At 40.7% G+C, this 16,840-nt stretch overlaps 1 protein-coding gene across 11 annotated transcripts in view; it reads left to right on the forward strand.

Moving 5' to 3' along the window:
- The window catches only part of METTL8 (methyltransferase 8, tRNA N3-cytidine), a 134,777-nt gene that overhangs the window by 101,379 nt on the left and 16,558 nt on the right, over positions 1 to 16,840 (forward strand). For 6 of the 11 annotated variants that reach the window (XM_002749359.6, XM_078327410.1, XM_035304556.3 and 3 more), the window contains 5 exons: positions 286 to 349; positions 1,146 to 1,285; positions 7,158 to 7,264; positions 7,398 to 7,463; positions 9,819 to 14,491. In XM_002749359.6, the coding sequence (XP_002749405.2) occupies positions 286 to 349; positions 1,146 to 1,285; positions 7,158 to 7,264; positions 7,398 to 7,463; positions 9,819 to 10,009 (568 nt within the window). In that variant the 3' untranslated portion in view covers positions 10,010 to 14,491. Of the gene's footprint in view, positions 1 to 285; positions 350 to 1,145; positions 1,286 to 4,558; positions 4,722 to 7,157; positions 7,265 to 7,397; positions 7,464 to 9,818; positions 14,492 to 16,840 lie in introns of those variants that run through there. The other 5 variants (XR_013518882.1, XR_013518883.1, XM_035304557.3 and 2 more) reach the window with 3 other exon arrangements.

Raw genomic sequence — 16,840 nt, forward strand, 5'->3', positions numbered from 1 at the left:
AATCCCAACAGTTTTGAGAGGCTGAGGCAGGAGGATCATTTGAGAACAGTAGTTCAAGATCAACCTGGGCAGCATAGTGAGACCCCATCTCTACAGAAAAATTTTAAATTAGCTGGGCATGGGGGGGCACATCTGTAGTCCTAGCTACTCAGGAGGCTGAGGAAGGAAGGTCACTAGAGCCCAAGGTTATAGGTAGCTATGGTCACATTACTACACTCCAACCTAGGCAACAGAGCAAGACCCTGTCTCTTAAAAAACAAATAAATATTTCTTCCATCTTCATAGGAACTCTCCAGAATCCTTTCTTTATTGTTGTGATTTTGCTTCTGGAGCTGTGGAGCTTGTAAAGGTATGCTACTCCCAGGAATCATACCAACTAATGCCTGTGGTATTACCTTAGAAAAATAAAAGTTGTTTTGATTTTAAGATCACTAGAGGCCCGGTGTAGATCTCATGCCTGTAATCCCAACACTTTGGGAGGCCGAGGTGGGCGGATCACCTGAGGTCAGGAGTTCCAGACCAGCCTGGCCAACATGGTGAAACCCTGTCTCTACTAAAAATAAATAATTAGCTGGGTGTGATGGCACACTCCTGCAGTCCCAGCTACTCAGGAGGCTGAGGCAGGAGACTCACTTGAACCTGGGAGGCAGCGGTGAGCAGAGATCATGCCACTGCACTCCAGCTTGGGCTACAGAGCGAGACTTCATTTCAGGAAGAAAGATCACTATAAAGGCCAACAGCATACAAGAAATGACCAGAGAGGGTAGTGACCTACAAAATTCAGAATGTATGCCTGCCCATGAATTATTGTTGTCCAAACAGAACTTCTTTAAGTTCAGAAACAGCAACCCAGAGCAGGCCACTAACTATGCTACCTACTAACTCAGAAACCCTACCCTCCTCCACTTTTAAAGTTAAAGAGGGATTGTGAAAGATACTTGTTATCAAGGCCAAGGGCTAGCCTTAATATTTTTAGGGAAGCTTGAAATAAGCTAATAATACTGAATTGGAAAAGAGTGTTCAGATTGACAGAGGAAAGGCTTTTGGGAGAAAAGGTTAAAATTTTGACCTTTTTATTAAAAAAAAAAAAAATCCCGGAAGTCTACTAACTACTCTTTTTGCTTTCTGTTCCTTTATCATGACAGTCACACTCGTCCTACAGAGCAGCCCAGTGTTTTGCCTTTGTTCATGATGTATGTGATGATGGCTTACCTTACCCTTTTCCAGATGGGATCCTGGATGTCATTCTCCTTGTCTTTGTGCTCTCTTCTATTCATCCTGACAGGTAAATGAAGATGAAAGGGCAAAGCAGATGTGTAAAGCTCCTTTATCAGTAGTGGTTTTCAGAACTATCAAAGCAAAAATGACAATTTTTGAATTTATTATTTAGTGAACGACATTATGTATAATATGCAGCCTTTTAAAGGCAGTTTTTCCTTTCTTCGTACTTTTAGAAAGAAACTGGTCAGACTACTTCATTAATGAGCTTTCTGTCACTGTCAGAATGAAGTGAGCATATTCTGGCAAGGCACATACCTATTAAAAGTGACAGTGCTTCAAGGAAATTACAAATTCAGAACAACCTAATAGACTCCCAAGAGGGAAATTCTACTTGGTGATCAGAAACAAACATCTTTAGTGTAGTGTCTTCCTGAATGTTCATGAAGAGGTGGGCTTGGGATCTGTTTGGCTTCACAAAGGCCTGTTGATGCACTTTAAAAATTTTGTTTTAAAGAAGCACACTAGGGAATTAGGAGTTATTAAGATTTGCCAGATTATCCTTGGATCTTTATGATCTAAGGTTAGCCTGATACCATCATTTAAATATTTATGACTTAAATTTTTATACAGTGTTTTAAAATTATAAATATAGCTTTTCTCCAGAGAGAAAACATAAAAAGATATTACCAGCAATTAAAATGATTACCTTTCTTAAAATCTTGCCACCTTCTACGCATGAAAGCGCATATATGGTAAGTATCAGGTCTGTGCTTTCACAAGGTTTCTTAAAATTGGGTTCTCACGGTTTCCTGGTAGGAAATACAGACTTGCCTGTCGTCAACCACTTTTTGTTTGATAAGTGTGACCCTTTTCCATAGAAACTGAGTTACTATGTGCTTCTTTCTTTTCAATTAAAAGGCAACTAGGACCCTTTACAATTCTTTTACTTCCCATTCAGAAATGAGTACTTTGATTAGAAGAACAAACTCAATTTCCAAATAAATATGAAAGAAAGATACATTAACACCTAGTGAAATATGTCAGGTTTCATGAAGCTACTGTTTCCTACCAGTTTCTAGAACCTATTTCTTCCTGCTAATCTGTTTAGACTGTAGGCATTGTTCATGTACTAATAGAAAGATGTCATCTATGTGTTTTGTTTCCTTATATGAACAGTTAAAAGGATAGAGTAGGTGGATAGAGAACAAGATTTCCTATTTGACACCCATAACAAGAAACATTTAAATTCTAAATATGACCACAGAGAGACTATTTGAAATTAGTTCAGATAATGTATTTTCTCATGATTTGAATCGAATGTTAAAGAGAAGAGAAAGGTTGGGTGCGGTGGCTCACTCCTGTAATCCCAGCACTTTGGGAGACCGAGGTGGGTGAATCACCTGAGGTCAGGAGTTCGAGACCAACCTGGTCAACATGGTGAAACCTCGTCTCTACTAAAAAATATAAAAAAATGGCTGGGCATGATGGCTCACACCTGTAATCTCAGTTCTTTGGGAGGCTGAGACAGGCAGATCACCTGAGGTCAGGAGTTTGGGACCAGCTGTAGCTAACATGGTGAAACCCCATTTCTACTAAAAAATACAAAAAATTAGCTGGGCATGGTGTTATGCGCCTGTAATCCCAGCTACTTGGGAGGCCGAGGCAGGAGAATAGCTTGAACCCAGGAGGCAGAAGTTGCGGTGAGCCAATACTGCACCATTGCACCCCAGTCTGGGCAACAAGAGCGAAACTCTGCCTTAAAAAAAAAAAAGAGAGAGAGAAGAAAAAGCAAATACCTTGGGAAGATCACTTCTATAATATAGTATTTCATTCTATTTATTATAAAATTAATTCAAATGTATCATGTCAGTGGCCACTGGCTTACCTACATAGAAATGATCTAGAAATAAGGTGAATGAGTAGAAAGGGGGAGATATTAACTTTATTTATTTATTTATTTATTTATTTATTTTGAGGCAGAGTTTCGCTGTTGTTACCCAGACTGGAGTGCAATGGCACAATCTCGGCTCACTGCAACCTCCGCCTTCTGGGTTCAAGCAATTCTCCGGCCTCAGCCTCCCAAGTAGCTGGGGCTACAGGCGTGCACCACCATGCCCAGCTAATTTTTGTATTTTTTTTTTAGTAGAGACGGGGTTTCACCTTGTTGACCAGGATGGTCTTGATCTCTTGACCTCATGATCCACCCGCCTCGGCCTCCCAAAGTGCTGGGATTATAGGTGTGAGTCACCGCACCCGGCCAGATATTAACTTTTTTTAAAAGGAATGGCAGGCCAGGCATGGCAGCTCACACCTATAATCACAACACACTTTGGGAGGCCAAGGAAGGAGGATCACTTGAGGCCAGGAGTTCAAGATCAGTTTCGCCAACATGGTGAAACCCCATCTCTACTAAAAATACAAAAATTAGCTGGGTGTGGTGGCACACGCCTGTGATCCCAGCTACTGGGGTGGCTGAGGCAAGAGAGTAGTTTGAACCCAGGAGGTAGAGGTTGCAGTGTGCCAAGATTGTGTCACTGAACTCCAGCCTGGGCAACAAAGCAAGACATTGTCTCAAAAATAAAAAATAAAAGGCTGGATGGTGTTGCTAATGCCTATAACCAGCACTTTGGAAGGCCAAGGCTGGTGGATCACTTGAGGTCAGAAGTTCAAGACAAGCCTGGCCAGCATGGTTAAACCCTGTCTCTAGCAAAAATATAAAATAAGCCGGGTGTTGTGGCACATGCCTGTAGTCCCAGCTGCTTGGGAGGCTAAGACAGAAGAATCACTTGGACTTGGGAGGCAGAGGCTGCAGTGAGCCGAGATTGTGCCGCTGCATTCTAGCCTGGGCAAGACAGAGTGAGACTCTGTCTAAACTAAATAAATAATAAAATACAAAAATTATTCAGGCAAAGTAGTGCATGCCTGTAATCCCAGCTACTTGGGAGGCTGAGGCAGGAGAATGGCTTGAACCTGGAAGACAGAGGTTGCAGTGAGCCAAGATCATGCTACCGTACTCCAGCCTGGGAGACAGAGTAAGACCCTATCTCAAAAAAAAGAAAAAAATAAAGGCAAGGCAATCTCTATAGGATTGTTTAGGACTATAGTAATAGATTCAACCCGAGAAAAGTTCTAGAAATGTAGAATCTCGGTAGCCTGGAGAATTCAGGCACAAGCTGGAGGGTCCAGCTTAAGTGAGAATAAATTGTAGGTGGCTACAAAAGAAGAGCAAGTTTTCCTTCTTGTCACTGAAATGAAAGTACAAAATATTACAGAGCCAAGCATAAAGCAGGCAGTCAGTACATTTTTTATCTCTTCCTTCTCGTCTCCCTCTATCCAGAGATAAGTGAAGACAGCAGAATTGGCTCAAGTAGCATGAAGAAAGAAAAGGGACTTCGTACCATTCCTGTCTTGTCCATCTCACCCCAGCCCACTCCCACCTGCCATTCTCAGGAACTGGCTCAGGAACTGCACTATGAACCAGGATGAAATGATCACGAAAAGTATCTCCCACTCCTTGCCTCTATTTTCAACCCCATACATTAAAGGATAGTTGGGAGGAAAGGATTTGCAGAAGGAGGTGTACATTTTAAAGTGTTTGGTTTTTTTTACTACATTTTACTTTCATGCTTGTTCGACTAATAATTACAGAAATATTTTGCTCTGTACATAAAACAGTTATCCCAAAAGTGAATATTTTAAAGTTTAGATACGATTTTCTTTCATTGGCAAAGCCTACGATATAAGCACAGAGTGAAAATAACATGTCATAGAATAAACAAACAAAAATTTTCTTTTTTTCTTTTATGTCCTTATGTTCTAGTTTTTTTTTAGAGGGGTTTTCACCTAATCATGCCACCTCCTCTGTTCTACTTCTCTTGTTTTATAGCTGCTTTCATTTTCTCAGTATCTACTTCCTTCATAACATGACATAATCTGGCTTTTACCTCACTCTTCCACTGAACAATGTTTTAATTGGGAGGAATTTACAGATTATCTGATCTAAACTTTTCATTGTTTTCAAATAGGAAAACCTCAGCAGCTTTAAGTAGCTTAAACGAAGCAGAGACAAGGACTTAGCACAGAAGCTGCCATTTACCATTCTCTGCCCATTGCAGACACTGATAATCGATTTTGTACTCTGTAACTACAGTGAGCTTTATGAGTCCTTCTCAGAGCTCTGTAGGCAGCCAGTGCTGTCACTCAGCATTAATATGAGATCTGAAATCTATGCCATCCCGGGCCTGTAATCACACATAAGGCCATGAACATTTAGCCAAAAACACTAAATCAGGAGCAGCTATAAGGGGTTATGTTTGACTGGAAGCCAGATAAGTAGAATAAACAGTAAAGGAGAAAAGCAAAGCCTTTCCGCTGTTGAGCTAGGACTTGGAATGTGAATAAAATTTAAATAGAGAGTAAGGAGGAGAGAATTCTTTGAGGGGAAACCATGTGAGCAAAGGCAGAGGCTGCTCAAAGCCAAGCATGACAGTTTGGCTACGGGAGCTGCTTCAGATTGGAAAGCTGTTGGAAAGATTAATTGGGGTCATTAGTAAGAGATCTTAAGGCTCAACTAAGAAATTAAAATATTATCCTATGGATTAAAATCATGGAAGTTTTTAAGCAAGGAGATGATTTGACAAAATTATCATTTTAAGTAGAATTATTCATTGATGACATGCAGGAAGGATTGGCAGGGAGAATAATATAGCATGTTAGGAAACAGATTTGTTTCCAGGCCTAAGGAGATAGGGGTTGGTATAAGGGAGTACCAATGGGAAACAAAAAAGACAGGAAATATCAAAGATGTCATTAAAAATAAAAATCAAAAAAAAAAGAGGACATAGAATTTTATGGCCACATGGAGAGGATAGGAGAAAAATAATTTCTCTTTCATGAGGTGAATGATGGTACCTCTGAACTAAATAAAGTCAAAAGGAGAATGAGCTCGTTTTGGAGGAAAGATATTCTCTCTCCAGATATGTAGGGCCAGGTGCGGCGGCTCACGCCTATAATCCCAGCATTTTGGGAGGCCGAGGTATGTGGATCATGAGGTCAGGAGTTCGAGAGCAGCCTCACCAACAACCCCATCTCTATTAAACATACAAAAATAAGCTGGATGTGGTGGCACACGCCTGTAATCTTAGCTACTCAGGAGGCTGAGGCAGAAGAATCGCTTGAACCCGGGAAGCAGAGGTTGCAATGAGTCAAGATAGTGCCATTGCACTCCAGCCTGGGCGACAGAGTGAAACTCCATCTCAAAAAAAAAAAAAAAAAATATGTACAACTTGAGATGCTTTGACATATATATATATATATATATATATATATATATATATATATATATATTTTTTTTTTTTTTTTTTTTTTAAGACGGAGTTTCACTCTTGTTACCCAGGCTGGAGTGCAATGGCGCGATCTCAGCTCCCTGCAACCTCCGCCTCCTGGGTTCAGGCAATTTTCCTGCCTCAGCCTCCTGAGTAGCTGGGATTACAGGCACGTGCCACCATGCCCAGCTAATTTTTTGGTATTTTTAATAGAGACGGGGACTTTGGCATATTTTTTATCTTGCAAGGAAAATGAAGCACACTCAGTTTTTGTCTATCTCAGAACTACCTTAATTTGCTGTAAGTACCAGGAAACGTCTGTGATTTTGAAGTTTAGCTTTGATATCATACATCAAGCTCTGTGAAGTTACCACTCTGGTCATTTGGGTGATTTCTTGATACTCTAGGACTTTTGAATCTAGTCATCTAACAAGTTGGTATTCTTTTCTCCTTCTTTACAAAAGACTTGTGTTTTTGTTACCCTTATGTTTATGGTTTAGATTTCTTTGGCCTTATTAAGCTTTTCTTATTTTGTCTTCAAGAAAGTTAAATCCAGCATCTAAAACAAGATTTCCACAAACTGGGTATCTTTTTAATACTTTGTTTTCAAAGGATGCAGGATGTTGTAAACCGACTCTCCAACTTACTGAAACCTGGGGGAATGCTGTTATTTCGAGACTATGGAAGATATGATAAGACTCAGCTTCGTTTTAAAAAGGGTAATAGTATATCAGTTTGAGATCGTTATTAAGTGTTCTAAAGAATGCCTTGTTTATATTTCACATCAAAGTATTTAGTTGTTTTTTTTAAAAGGAATGCCTTTAAAAGTTTCTCTTTTCGCATATTTTTCAGGACGTTGTTTATCTGAAAATTTTTATGTTCGAGGAGATGGTACCAGAGCATATTTCTTTACAAAAGGTATGCTAATCTACAAGAGGAAATAATTGTTCAAGATTGTTCTTGTTGGTTATTATCTCATTGGTTATAGCTCAAAAGCTATAAAACTGAGGCTTCAGTCATTGATTAAGCGTTGGATATCTTCATACTTCAATGCTTATAACTTATATCTACATAAAAGGTTGAAAATGGCTCCTTACTTTTTAATCTTTTTCCAGTTAAAACTGCTTTAAAAGCCAGGCACGGTGGCTCACACCTGTAATCCCAGCAGTTTGGGAGGCCGAGGTGGGCGGATCACCTGAGGTTGGGAGTTCCAGACCAACCTGACCAACATGAAGAAAACCCATCTCTACTAAAAATACAAAATTAGCTGAGTGTGGTGGAATGTTCCTATAATCCCAGCTACCTGGGAGGCTGAGGCAGGAGAATTGCTTGAACCCGGGAGGCGGAGGTTGTGGTGAGCCAAGATCGTGCCATTGCACTCCAGCCTGGGCAACAAGAACAAGACTCCGTCTTAAAAAAAAAAAAAACTGCTTTACAGCTGGGCACGGTGGCTCAAGCCTGTAACCCCAGCACTTTGGGAGGCTGAGGTGGGTGGATCACAAGGTCAAGAGATCTAGACCATCTTGGTCAACATGGTGAAACCCCATCTCTACTAAAAATACAAAAAAATTAGCTGGGCATGGTGGCGCGTGCCTGTAATCCCAGCTACTCAGGAGGCTGAGGCAGGAGAATTGCCTGGGCCTAGGAGGTGGAGGTTGCGGTGAGCCGAGATCGTGCCATTGCACTCCAGCCTGGGTAACAAGAGCGAAACTCCGTCTCAAAAAAAAGAAAAACAACTGCTTTAAAGAATCTCTTGTTTTATCCTCATACCCAAAGGAAGGTGAAGGCTATTCCATTTTGGAGATACTGTTAGCCCAGATATGAAAAAAACTGATGATATGCCACAGCTAAAGGAGGAAATGTGATAAGTTTATAGAAAATACTTACCTTGGGCTGTCACAGGGGTTCTCACCTGTAATCCTAGCACTTTGGGAGGTCAAGGTCAGAAGATTGCTTAAAGCCAGGAATTTGAGACCAGCTTAGAGAACAAAATGAGACCCTGTCTCTACAAAACAAGTTTTTTAAATTAGCTGGGCTGATGGTGCACACCTGTAGTCCTAGCTACTTGGAAGGCTAAGGTGGGAGGATCCCTTGACCCGTTGAGGTTGAGCCTACAGTGAGCTATGATTGTATCACTGTGCTTCAGCCTCTGCAGCAGAATGAGACCTTGTCTCTAAAAAACCAGTACATTTTCAAAATAGAAAGAAAGAAGGAAAATTGGCTGGGCACAGTGGCTTCTGCCTATAATCTTATCATTTGGGGAGGCTGAGGCAGGCGGATTACCTGAGGTCAGGAGTTCGAGACCAGTCTGGCCAACATGACGTAACCCTGTCTCTATTAATATAAAAATTAGCTGGGTATGGTGGCAGGCAACTGTAATCCCAGCTACTCGGGAAGCTGAGGCAAGAGAATCGCTTGAACCTAGGAGGCAGAGGTTGCAGTGAGCCAAGATTGCACCATTGCACTCTAGCCTGGGCAACTGAGCAAGACTTGTTAAAAAAAAAAAAAAAAAAAAAAGAAGGAAAATTACTTATCTCTAGCCAATCTCTCTTTTTTTTTTTGAGACAGAGCCTTACTCTATCACCCAGGCTAGAGTGCAGCGGTGTAATCTTGGCTCACTGCAATCTCTGCCTCTCCGGTTCAAATGATTCTCCCACCTCAGCCTCCCAAGTAGCTGGGATTACAGGCGCCTACCACCATGCCTAGCTAATTTTTCTGTTTTCATTAGAGAGTTTTATGGAGTTTTACCATGTTGGCCAGGCTGGTTTGGAACTCCTGACCTCTGGTGATTTGCCTGCTTCAGCCTCCCAAAGTGCTGGAATTAAAGGCAGGAGCCACTGTGCCCAGCCAATTTCTCATTTAAAAAAAAAAGCATTTCTAACAGTACCAAATGAATGCTGCATTCAAGGATTTCCCCAAATTTTTGTGAGTACTTTTATAATCTGCCATTTTGAGTTTCTATAAACCAACAAAAACTCAGATAGGGAGCACCTTTCAAAATATTGAAAGCTGCAACCAATAGTTTTATATATCTGTTGATTTCTGCTGTGTTAGTCTGTAAACAGGTGTATTTTTATATGCATGGTATATTTTTTGTGAGGTAGAAGAAACTCCCTTGGTTTCACAGGTTTGCTTCACCAAATTGTTCTAGAGGGTGTTTCTTATATAAGTGAAACTTAGATGGTCAGTTATTCCATCAGTGTTCCATTCCTGACACGCCCCCCCCATCCCTAGTCACATGTCATATCTTTGTTTGCCATTTTTGTCTCACAGGGGAAGTCCACAGTATGTTCTGCAAGGCCAGTTTAGATGAAAAGCAAAATCTGGTTGATCATCGCTTACAAGTTAATAGGAAAAAACAAGTGAAAATGCATCGAGTGTGGGTTCAAGGCAAATTCCAGAAACCACTGCACCAGACTCAGAATAGCTCCAATATGGTATCTACACTCCTTTCTCAAGACTGAACTTTGTAGCATGTTAAGGTACAAAGCCAGAGGACTGTGCTATTCAAGGACTACTGTAAGTCTTTTGTGTCCCAAAAGACAATGAGAAAAAGAGAAGAGAATTTGTATTTCTCTGCTGTTTTGTCATAGGTGAGTTCCTTTGTGCATTTTAAACAGATGTAAGTAGTTCGGCAGAGTGTGCCTTTTTCTGTGTTTTGAAAACTTGATATGCCCAAGCTTGTTTGAATTTATTACATCTAACCATTGTATTTGTTCCTTGAATTTTATAAACATTCAATTAAATTAGTATTATGTCAGATAATTTTGAGAAAACACAACTTGACATTTTTTGCAAGTAAAAAAATCATTTACTTTGTTTGTTTAGGCTTAGTAAACCAGTTCCCAAACACAGTCAAATTCTTCCCATTGTCATCTGATTGCAAAGAGAAAGCACACCTTGTTTCCAGGGAAGCTACAACAAACCCAAGTCAGAGTGTATTATTTTTTGTTTTGTTGTCTATTTTCTCCCAATTTTTTTTTTAAATTCAGAAGCTGATATCTGAAATAGAATTTTAGTTCTTCTTTCTTTTCCTAAAATTGAGGAAGTATGGCCCATGCTAACATTATTTTCAGACTATTCTTAGATATACAAGTTGTTAGGCCAGGTGCGGTAGCATGTAATCCCAGCACTTTGTGAGGCTGAGGCAGGCAGATTGCTTAAGCTCAGTAGTTCGAGACCAGCCTGAACAACATAGCGAAACCCTGTCTCTACCAAAACTACAAAAATTGCCAGGCATGGTGGCACACACCTGTGGTCCCAGATACTTGGGAGGCTGAGGTGGGAGGATCGGTTGAGCCTGGGAGGCAGAGGTTTCTGTTAGCTGAGATCACACCACTGCACTCCAAACTGGCTGACAAGGTGAAACCTTATCTCACACACACAAAAAAAGATGTATAAACTGACAAGCTGTTGTGTCAGGGGCTTTTGAACCAGAGCAACTTCATCTTAAATAAAGACTGTAAAATGAGGTTGGGACCTACTGCACAGCATTCTCAGGAGGTTAAGGCATTCTTAGTCACAGGTTGAGACAGGAGGTCAGTACAAGATAAAGGTCATACAGACCTTGCTGATAAAACAGGTTGCAGTGAAGAAACCAGCCAAATTCCATCAAAACCAACATGGCAGTGAGTGTCCCTCTGGTCATCCTCACTGCTACACTCCTACCAGTGCCATGACAGTTTACAAATGCCGTGGCAACATAAGGAAGTTACCCTATACGGTGTAAAAAGGGGAGGCATGAATAATCTGCCCCTTGTTTAGCATATAATCAAGAAATAACCATAAACATGGGCAACCAACAGCCCCTGGGGCTGCTCTGCCTATGGAGTAGCCATTCTTTGCTGTTGTTACCCAGATTGGAGTGCAATGGCACGATCTCAGCTCACCACCGCAACCTCCACCTTCTGGGTTCAAGCAATTCTCCTGCCTCAGCCTCCCAAGTAGCTGGGACTACAGGCACGCACCACCATGCCCAGCTAATTTTTGTATTTTTAGTAGAGACAGGGTTTCACCTTGTTGACCAGGATGGTCTCGGTCTCTTGACCTCATGATCCACCCACCTCGGCCTCCCAAAGTGCTGGGATTATAGGCATGAGCCACCACGCCCGGCCTCCTTTACCTTCTTTATAAACTTGTTTTCACTTTGCTGTATGGACTCAGTTCTTTCTTGCCCAAGATCAAAGAATCCTCTCTTGGGGTCTGGATCCAGACACTTTCTGGTATCAGTTGTAAGCTCTGTTTAAGACAACTGTTATACCCAAGAAAATTATTAAATTATAGCAGTTAAACATTTATTTACCCCCTTGCTTCAAAAAAGACATAAGTTGGCTAGCAAATCACATTTTGTAGAAATGAAGTTTTTTAGACTGGTCTTTTACTCATTACATAATGTTTATTGACTACTTACATATGAGTGCTGAATTCTATGGAATAATACAAACAATAAAGACCCAACCTTGTTTATGCTCTTCAGGGAGCATAAATAGCATCCAGCTGGCAAAATAAAATGTGCATATCCCAAACCTATAAATCATGATCTAAGACAATATACAATCAAATACTCAAATAGGGAACTTAACAGCTAGCAGACTTTGATTATGAACCACAGAAACCTAGAAGAAATGAATACTCTCTTGAAAGGACCATCATTGGAATAATTCAGTTCAAACTGTTTTTCCTTTCTGAGTTCACTTAAAATGCAATTTTCGGGAAGAATGTCATTGGTCCAGCTTTAGTTATTAGTTCAACTCTTTTTTTCTTTTTTGAGATAGAGTCTCGCTTTGTCGCCCAGGCTAGAGCGCAATGGCACGCTCTTGGCTCACCACATCCTCCACATCCTGGGTTCAAGCAATTCTCCTGCCTCAGCCTCCCAAGTAGCTGGGCTTACAGATGCATGCCACCATGCCCAGCTAATTTTTGTATTTTTAAGCAGAGACCGGGTTTCACCATGTTGGTCAGGCTGGTCTTGAACCCCTGACCTCATGATCCGCCTGCCTCAGCCTCCCAAAGTGCTGGGATTACAGGCGTGAGTCACCATGCCCGGTTTATTGGTTCATCTCTTAACAGGCTGGGACAGGGCAGCTTAATTGATGATGACACCAGAATGGGCAACATGGTGAAACCTTGTCTATACTAAAAATGCAAAAATTAGGCAAGCATGGTGGCATGCATCTGTGGTCCCAGCTACTCAGGAGGCTGAGGTGGAAAGATTGCTTGAGCGTGGGAGGTGGAGGTTGCAGTAAGCTAAGATTGCACCACTGCACTGCAACTTGGAGTAGAAGAAAATGTCACTTCCTGGAATGGGAGAAAGTTCTTCAAAGGAAAATCAAGACACTACTATAAAAAAAACCAGGGGAGGATGCTGTCCAGTCACACCCAGTACATCACATAGCAGTGGTAGCAGCAGTAATAGTAGTTGTACAGAGAGAGAAAGAGAGAGAGAGAGAGAGAGAGAGAGAGAGAGAGAGAGAGAGAGAGAGAGAGAGAAAGAGAGATGAGCTCTGAAAAAGAATGGAAAAGAATCCAGTTCCAGTTTCTTGGGGGAGGTAGGTCTCAGGCTAGTTCTTGAATGTACATTCTCAGCAGATGGTGAGAAGACAAGTGTGGTATGGGACATTAATCATGAGGAATAGGGAGAAAAGACGGGGAAGGGGTCAGCTTGTAAATAGCCTAAAATAGCAGGTATATTGACTTCTAGTCTCTGAACTGGAGCCATCTGAGATTATTTTGTTTCTGTTTTATCCTAGACATGGTGTCTTACAAATGTATTGAGAGTGATTGAGGAGTTGTCTATGGAATAGAATGGAGTGAGGTCAAAGATCAGTGGCAAGGAAGACCACATAAAGGTTTTTGCACAAACTTGCCTTGATGGCAAGACCTCAGAAGTACAATTATCAAGCTTTCTGTTTAAACATGCATAAGTCAGTAGTTGTAAACGTTAAAATTTGCCCAAGACTCTTAACTCAGTTCTATTTCATAATTAAAGTGTACATTAAAAAGCCAAACTAGTAATGAAAGTATTACATACAACAGGGGCAATTTAGATAAGTTAATGTTGCTATGGGAACCCCAGCAGATCTCCTTGTGTCTCCATTTAAAAATCATGGCCCAAGGTGGTTTTAAAAACAACAGAAGGTAAAATTATTCTCACATTCTCACACATGTAAATTGTACTGTCTCTCTCAGTTCTAAATAGCGGATTCAAGCCAGCCTCTTGACTGGCACAGTAAAATTCGGCTTCGTGTCTTATTCTATAATGTATTACAGCATGTGAGTTAACCTTTAGAAGCTTCAAAAATACATCAACCAAATTTGGACTGTGAGACACAAACTGGTCTCTTTTGGGCTCTGTCCAGCATAGCCCTCCTATTCCACATGGCTGCGCAGCAGGGCCATTTCCACCAGTGTCTTCTACTTGCCTGGTCAGTCTTTCTCTCTCTTAAACTACCTACAGCAACTTCCTTCTCAGGGTTTGCTGCTAGACAGAAATGTCGATTTTGGCAGAGAAAGAAAAGAGAAAAACCTATTTGGAACTTTGTCTATAGATGTTAAGAAATCATGAAGTGTTGCAAATGTAACTGCTTGGGTATTAGTTTAAAATATTTGATAACTGCATGAAATTCTGATTTACCCCTCAAATCCATAAATATAGGACCAGTTGGTTAGGCAGAGTTTGATATTTAAAAACTCATCTTCTGAGGGAACTGAATTTCAAAAGGACCATTTTCTTTCCAGCAGTAAAAGGTATATTATTTTATCTTCTTACAGTATAGAAACAATGGAATATATTGTTTAAATGCATCCTTCGTTTTTTTCTCTATTTCTAAAAATTCGCTTTTGAGCATGGTCCAAATGTAAAAATTCTCACACATGAGGAACTGTTTCCAAAGGTTCTGAGAAAGTCAAGATAACAGTGTCTATTATTAAAAGTTTTGCATTCGGTATGACACATTTGCCTATGTTGAAACACCCATTTAACATTGACTTCTGAGAACTTATTTGCTTTGCCATTGTCAGTTCCATATGCTTTGTCTCCAAATTGTGAACATGTTCCAGTTTCTACCGGTATGTGATTCTGTGTCGTTGCTGTACTCTAGTTTGCACATGAAAATTCACCCATATGCATCTCGCTGCCCTCTTGGAGGAAAAACTTAAAGCCATCAGAACCATCTGGATTGTTAAACCCCAAAACTTCCAACTCATCAAAGTCCTGAAGCCTGAATAGATCACACATTGTTACTTCTCGGTGGTTTTGATGTTTGTTATGCTCCTCACAAGTGCAGATAACTTCACATTTGCATCGCTAATAGACCTCTTTCAAAGCCTCTGCTCCTCCTGCTTCCTGCCTCTATTAGTCATCAGGAGACTTTGTGTTGGCGTGGGTATTTTCCCCGCTTGTGAAAGTGCATTGTCAATTCTAGAGCATTGAATATATGTGAGGTATTGTTATTAATAATAGCATTTGCAATCTGCAAGACAGTACACACAGTATTCCAGCAACAGAGACTTTTTCAAAGCTTCTATGAGACATTGTAAGAAAGACAGTATTTTTCATTGGAAAAAAGTGTTGCCTCAGAGTCAAACAGGAAGCATGGGTCCTAGCTCCTATTGAACTGCTTACTACTCTTAATTTAGCTCTGAATGCTAGATTTTGCATATACTGTACACATTATTTAATCCTCAAACTCCTATGAATTCATTTTTATGATAACCATTTACAGAAGAGATGTTGGGTAACTTGCTCAGGATATGACATCTAGTAAGTAGCAGAGTCACAACGAAGACCCAGAACTGTCTGATTCCAAAACCTCTACTCTACTCGCTGCACTTATAACGGATGGGCCCAAATGCTGCTGGGAAAGGCAGCCGGGAAGAAAGAGAGCTTCTGAATCAGAAAACGATAGCAGTGGAGAGGAGTTTGTTTCGGACGACCTTCAAGGTTATGGCTCATTCTAGATCCAGTCATTCTAACAAATAAGTAGGTTACACTTGTCCACAATTACAAATTGGAAAGGAAGAGAAGGAAAGGAACTGAGAGGAATGACAAAGCAAAAAGCTTTCAATCAGTTCTTTTCAGCATTTTGCCTCTGCCTCATTCTGCACTCGCCCCACCCCCTCAGGCTTCAGCCTTCCACTTGGCATCCCTCCTCGCAGAGCACTCTCACTTGCATACTCCTCACTTAAAGAAAAAAAATCGTTCTGTACTGCAAGGGGAAAAAAGAAACCCTAAAAATGTCTTCAAAAGGATTCAGCTATAGGGTAATGTAAAATATGTGAAATCAGGAGGTGTCAGTAATAAAATATGAGTGAAAACATCATTATTTAAAACATTGTATGTACATTAATGCCACATTAATACCAATTCAAGCATGAAATGTTGAACATTTCTTGGAATCTGGTTTCTTGGAATATGGTTTGGGATTTGAGAAGCACAAAGGTACCCGCAAGATGGCTTTCGTGTAGTTATAAATATAAATAGAAGTAAAATAACAGTTGCATCTTCATTTATAATGAATCTATATTGTGGCCTCAAAGCTACAGAGAAAAGTGGATGCCAAAATCTGTCTTTCATTTACATATGTCTTAAATGACAGGGAAGAGGTGTTGAAGATAAAATTACTTTTTCCTATGAGTATGAATCAGCAACATGCAGTAACAAGCAAGTAATAATAGTTCTGCGTGTGAGTGCCTACAGAGGGTAAGAAAAATAGCATCAGATTGAAAAAGCAAGTGCACCTGCAGGAGGGACCCAGGAGGCTGCAGAGCACAGCTCCCTTGAACACCATCTCAAAGTGTCTCAGAGCACAGTGACCCTAATTTAAATGGATGCAGCACACTGAAACCTCCAGATGGTCAGACAGCCCACCCTCAGCTGCCCCTGGATCTCAGGAGAGGCAAGCTACTAGGCACCTCCACTTGGCCAAGAGTTTAAAACAACAGCTTCTGATTCTACAGTGTCTGTGGTTTCACAACCACTTAACCTTAAGTAAGGAACAGCCAGAGGCAGCTGAATGAATAAATACGTGTTAACGTTACATAAAGAGGAAAAAAATCAATACTTGAGAAACACATGGACTTCAAATAGTGCCCAGGTAGCTGTGTCCTTGGCATCCCAGTAATCTGGGTCTTTATCTTTCTTTGATTTTCTCCAGCAGGTAGCCACTAAGTAGATCCAGGCCCCAGGGCAGGAAATGCTTCTCTCTATCAGATGTTACCTATCAAATAAAATGAGCCTTTGATTGCCTCCTAAAAAGCCCCAAGCATCATCTTTCCTAGTTGGGCTGATGAGGTTT

The sequence above is a fragment of the Callithrix jacchus genome, chromosome 6 (assembly GCF_049354715.1).
Source record: "Callithrix jacchus isolate 240 chromosome 6, calJac240_pri, whole genome shotgun sequence".
In the NCBI taxonomy this organism is placed as follows: domain Eukaryota; kingdom Metazoa; phylum Chordata; class Mammalia; order Primates; family Cebidae; genus Callithrix; species Callithrix jacchus.